Consider the following 5,997-nt stretch of genomic DNA (forward strand, 5'->3'; position numbering starts at 1 on the left):
AAGGACTAAATCTGAGCAAGACGAAATCAGTCTAATGATTCGTCTAGTTTATCAAGACTTAATATATAATAGCCTTAATGGCATTTGATGGTGGTGCTGCTGCATTATTGTCAAACATGTATTGAAAGAAGACGATCTAATTCGGAAAATAAAATCAATATTGATTGGCATAATATCAATTTGGACATATTGCTTTTTTTTTTGCGTGGAATCATCTTACTTATATGGATTCAAAAGATCAAGAAACAAAATGGTTTGAAACCATTATCAAACTATCAATTTCTTCAACGAAACATAAAATCTCAATGAACTTTTTGTTTTTCGTTTTTTTAAATTTTGAAATCTGTAAATTTAGTACTAATTATTTTTTCCTATTTTTGATGTAATTGATCATAATATAATAAAATTTCTACGAATGAAGCACACTGCCTTTTTCTTGAAAATAAAAGAATTAAAAAAAAATAATCTTATTATTGTTAAACGTCACTACCAAAACTAATCCAAAACTTATCCCAATCCATTGAAAAAATATCTAACGATTCAATCGGATTGGATTGAATGCCAAAATCCAATCTAATAAGTTGAAAACGCCGAACAAATAATACTAGTATATTTTTAAAATTTCAATTACCACGATAAACGTTGATCCTATCCCATTAATCAAGATTCAGTCAGGGAGTACACTAAACCAACTCATCAACTCCCTCGCCTCGGTACGTCGCATTACTTAATTATTTCCACACGTGTCAGTGGGGGTCAGCATGTAAACTCTCTCAATTATTCCCCTATTAAGTAAAATTAAATAAAATCTTTTTTTCATTTTACAAGAAAATAAATTATTCAACTTTGTCTGTTAAAAACCCAACCTTCATAATTTTTTCCTCCTCGTTCCTTCCTTCCTTCATTCTTATCATATACACACACAGATAACCAAACAGTTACTGCTTATCACAACAACAACAGCGAAAAAAACCCTAATCAGTTAAAAGAAGAAGAAGAACTTGATCAATACAACGAAAATCTTAAGTATGTTTGGTATTTAATCGGATTTGTCGGTGATTTTTTTTTTTTGATTTTTTTTTTCCGGTGTTTTGATTCTGATTTTTGACTTTTGTTTTTGTTGATTGGTTGATACAGGAATTGGATTGGAGAAATTAAGAATGAGTTGTTGATTTTGGATTCGAGGAGACAACCCTAGGTTGTTTGATTTTAGTTTTTATTTATATACGGAGAGGAGGGGATTTTTTTTTTAGGTAAATAAATTTATAGAAATATGGCTGAAGAAGGAGAGATGGGTATTGTAGTAAACGGAATGGATGATGATTTATATGATTATGATAGAGTTGCTGATGTTGAAGAAGAAACCGAGATGGATGATGACGCTGATTCGGTATGTATATATTCTGTAATTATGATTTTAGTTTTCTTTTAGGTGGTTTTGAATTTGGGGATGTTTAATTTTGTTATGATTGATTGATTGTTTGTGTAGTTTAATAAGGCGACTGATACGACTGCGAAGCAAGCAAGGAAAGGGAAAGATATACAGGGGATTCCATGGGAAAGATTGAATATAACCAGGGATAAGTACAGGAAGACGAGGATTGAACAGTATAAGAATTATGAGAATATACCTTCATCTGGAGAACTCATAGATAAGGTTTGTTGTAGTTATCATCTTATCTTTGAATTTTATTATTTTATTGTAGTAGGTGGAATTGGGTTATTGCTGATACTTGTGGGTGTTTACAATTGAATTGCTGAAGCTTAGTGAGTGCTTGTTGATTTGGTTGAGTACTGATGTGTTTATCTTTTTGGTCTTATTAGAAATGCAAGGATATAGAAAAAGGCCCACAGTACTACGAGTTTCAGCATAACACAAGAATGGTGAAGCCTACAATTCTTCATTTTCAGGTTTGTGGATTTCTCCAGATGTTTATGATTCTTTCGTTTTGTTGCTGTTGTTATGTTGATGATTTTGAGTTCCATGTGCTTTTTCCTTTTAGAATGAGGCAGTCTTTATATGTTGCAATCTTTGATGTTGTCACTTCTCATTATATTCTTTGTTGCAGTATGATTGTATTTTGTCTCTTTACGAGTTCTATGTCAATAGATGCCATTTTCTGATTTTATTATGTATCTTTTTGATACATTCTGAACCTGTTGACCTTGGTTGTGAAGGTTTGCTTGGTTTTCCTGTTCTTGTTGCAGTTTGTTGAATGCAACCTCTAGGTTTTCACTCTCTTGTAATGGTTGTCTTTCCATTATGTTTAAATTGTTTTGCATTACGAGTCTCATTCAATGAATGTAGATATTGGAACCACCGAGTGCTCGAATGTTTTTCTTTCTTTCCTTGCGTTGAAGTTCATGTTTACAGTCTTATCATAGGTTGTTGTGGCTATATGCCTAATCTAAATGAATCCTGATTTGACCGACATTCATATCTTATAAGAATACTTGTATTTAGTGTTAGGTGAAGTTTTGCATTAATAGTTACTCTGTAGTGTGTTTATAAGCTTGAGTTCTACACTAAAAGGTGATGACGTATTTCTTTTTTGTTGTTTTTCGCAGTTGAGAAACTTAGTTTGGGCCACTTCGAAACATGATGTCTATCTCATGTCCAACTATGCAGTTGTTCATTGGTCTCCTTTATCTTGCAACTCAACGGAGGTCGTCAATTTTTCAGGACATGTGGCACCAACTGAGGTTCTAATTTTTCTCTAATATCATATAAGCATTAAATAGTATAATGTTGATGTTAAGTTATTAATTTTTCTCATGATTTTCCTTCCACTATTTTGGGTTCTGCTCTGGTTTATTATAATTTGTCCACCAAGGAGTAAGCATGTAGACTTTATCTGTTGCTAAAATAAGTCATATTGTTGGTTATGTAGAAACACCCGGGTAGTTTGCTAGAAGGCTTTACGCAAACTCAGATCAGTACGCTTGCTGTGAAGGACAAATTGTTGGTTGCAGGGGGGTTTCAGGGAGAACTTACTTGTAAGGTGAGTTTTCGTCTTGTATCGCTTGTTTATCATTTTCTGAGAAATTTGTTGGTTCATTCTGTGGTTGGTGTGAGACACTATACATTCAGAAGACATTTTGACTTCCTTTTCGGTTCTCCCCATTCTGCCTTTCTCATTGTTGAGCTTCCATGATGCAGCGATTGGATCGGCGAGGGGTTAGCTTCTGTACTAGGACAACATATGATGAGAATTCAATCACAAATGCTATTGAAATATTTGACCACTTCAGGTAAGTGTTTTTAAATACTTGCATATCAGTGTGTTAATGTTTCAGTGAATAGAGTTAATTTTGAATATCTCTCGCAGTGGCGGATCTCGTTTCTTGACATCCAACAATGATTGTGGTGTTCGAATATTTGACTTGGAGAAATTTCAGCTTCTAAATCACTTCCGCTACCCTTGGCCAGTAAATGTGAGTGCTCAAGCTCTAGTCTTTACAATTTCTTTTAATCCCATTCTCGCATGCTTCTTTTGTTTGACATCAATTCCCTATATTTGCAGCACACGTCAATGAGTCCGGATTGCAAGTTAATTGCGGTTGTGGGTGATCACCTTGATGGTTTACTTGTCGATTCACAGAATGGAAAGGTAATTTTTTTACTGTCATATTGTGGGTGCTTAAGACCTTGCAGTTGCTCCGTAGGTCCAATCATCTTTTTTTTCCCCCCTACATTCATATCAATCATTAAAATTACTGATAACGTGAAACTGTTATTTGATAATGCAGACAGTGTCTTCATTAGTAGGCCACCTTGATTATTCATTTGCCTCGGCATGGCATCCTGATGGTCGCATCTTTGCAACTGGAAATCAAGATAAGGCATGCCGAGTGTGGGATCTTCGAAACTTGTCCTCACCATTGGCAGTTCTCAAGGGCAACTTGGGTGCTGCCAGATCCATCCGTTTCTCATCAGATGGACAGTTCATGGCAGTAGCTGAACCTGCCGATTTTGTTCACGTCTACAGTACCAAGGGGGATTATAGTAAGCGACAAGAGATAGATTTCTTTGGGGAAATTTCAGGAATATCACTTAGTCCTGATGACGAGTCTCTTTTCATAGGAGTCTGGGACCGGACATATGCCAGCTTACTTCAGTATAGTAGAAAACACTATTACGGCTATCTAGATTCCTGCTTATAAACTTGATCTGATTGAGAGGTGTTCGTTTACACCGTTCACAATCCATGAATCTTCGCCCCCTTAATGGACTTGCATGATAAAGGAAAGGTTAAGCGTAGTGGTGTTAGTATGCCGCAATTTCACTTTCCTGATCTTAATAAGAAGACAAAGAAAGCATTCAGGCTCATTTTTTATTTCTGCAAAGCTTTCCATCAAGGGGTAATCAAGGTTCATTAGTTATTAAGCTGAAGCATAGAGGGACCATCTTGTGTACAACATTAAATGAGTCATTATCTGTTGCAGAACGTGGTTTTTTTTTTTTTTCTCAAGTCAGGATGTCGGTGTACAGATAGAGTGAACCTCCAAAAAAAAGAATCTATAATGTATACATGTGCAGGAGTTATTCCTCTCTTAGTATCAATTCTTAAAGCTTTTACTGTCTAAACTTGTTCTCCCAGGTTAAAGTTCTTTGGACTTTCTTATTTATGCTGGAGTTTTGTCTTTTGCTTCAATTATTATTTTTCTTTTAGTGAAGCAATGTCCTGGATGTTAAGATAAAAATAGTGTAGTAGAAATCTGCCAAAATCTACTTTTAGGATTTTCTTTGTGAATCTTTCCGTGATAAAGCTTCCTTTTTGAAGGACTATTACCAGGTAGTCTTTAAGTTTAAGATTCTTAAATTACAATAATGGTGGGAACCAAACTGTATTTAAAACTACTACCAGTTTTAGAAAGTGCGTAGATCGTGATGGGACAACTTGCTGTTATCTATTAAGCCTTAGGTGACGTTTATAGACCGATAACGTTGAAAATGGCATGGCATTAGGTGGTGTTGGTGGGTGTTGAAAATGGTTTTTTGAGTGCGATATACTTTTATTTAATATGTCTCTAATTAAGATTACTAGACTTTTTTTCTTAGTCTAATTAAGATTACCAGACTTGGTTTTAGATCATTTTTTTGAAGTGACTCGACTTTTTAAGTTTTTGTTTCTCGGTGGCTATAAAAAAACAGTATGAATTTCTCATGTTTTTCTTGCTTTCATTAGTGGAATGTCTGATTCTAGACTTCAATCAATGTTTGATTCAATTTCAAGGGTCACAACTGGCAAGTTGAGGTTAATTTCAGGAAAAAACAATCACATACAAACATATTAGTAGTTGGCATTTACATACAAGTTAAGGGGTTCGGCGGCCAAATTGCACAAGTGTACATCTGAGTGACTGGATATTTTGGTATTAAGTAGCAGTGGCAGAACAGCAGGAGTTAAAGCGATTGAAAAGATGCATCCAGTCCTTGGTGCCGTGCCAATTACAACTGCTGCTTCCTGGGTCTCTTGACATCGGAAAGCTCGATAAGGGCCGCCCTTAGATAATTTCCGCCCAAAGTGCCAAACACTACAATCAAGTTTGTACTAAACATTGACAGATCTGTAATGGACATGTTGTGGAGTCTTGGACCAAAAACTAAAAGTGCACCTACGGTGGTTTAAAGCCAAAATCAACCAAGTTCACAGAAAACTCCTCAAATTTGAGGGGGTATGACCGGAGTTGTTGAACGACCAGAAGGTTTGCCCTTTGACCCTTTGACTAAGTCAACAAACTTTTAAAAAATCCCTGTGGACCGTATAGGCCCTAGGATTCGTGGCTAAAACCCCTAAAACGAGGGTTTACTTGTAGCACAAGATTGTAACCCTAATCAAAATTATTGAGACCGCTCCTGTAATTGTAATTCTCGTGCAGTTGTCACTTCAACTTATCAAAGATGGCAACTGCTTCACTGATAACACCATTCCATTCATTGGTTAGAGAATCGAAGTACTCTATAAATGTGAGTCCATTACTAAAGACGAGAAC

The 5,997-nt window shown here is 35.6% G+C and overlaps 1 protein-coding gene across 1 annotated transcript; it reads left to right on the plus strand.

The window, feature by feature from the left end:
• Positions 1-826: 826 nt before the first annotated feature.
• LOC113283975 (uncharacterized WD repeat-containing protein C2A9.03-like) lies at positions 827-4,588 on the plus strand. Its single transcript, XM_026533357.1, has 10 exons — positions 827-1,026; positions 1,138-1,390; positions 1,490-1,657; positions 1,825-1,911; positions 2,569-2,703; positions 2,892-3,002; positions 3,161-3,252; positions 3,330-3,435; positions 3,525-3,611; positions 3,751-4,588. The coding sequence occupies exons 2-10, from the start codon at positions 1,274-1,276 to the stop codon at positions 4,162-4,164; spliced, it is 1,317 nt and encodes a 438-aa protein (XP_026389142.1). The 5' UTR covers positions 827-1,026; positions 1,138-1,273; the 3' UTR covers positions 4,165-4,588.
• The last annotated feature ends 1,409 nt before the right edge of the window (positions 4,589-5,997 follow it).

The sequence above is a fragment of the Papaver somniferum genome, chromosome 5 (genome assembly GCF_003573695.1).
Source record: "Papaver somniferum cultivar HN1 chromosome 5, ASM357369v1, whole genome shotgun sequence".
NCBI classification, from domain to species: domain Eukaryota; kingdom Viridiplantae; phylum Streptophyta; class Magnoliopsida; order Ranunculales; family Papaveraceae; genus Papaver; species Papaver somniferum.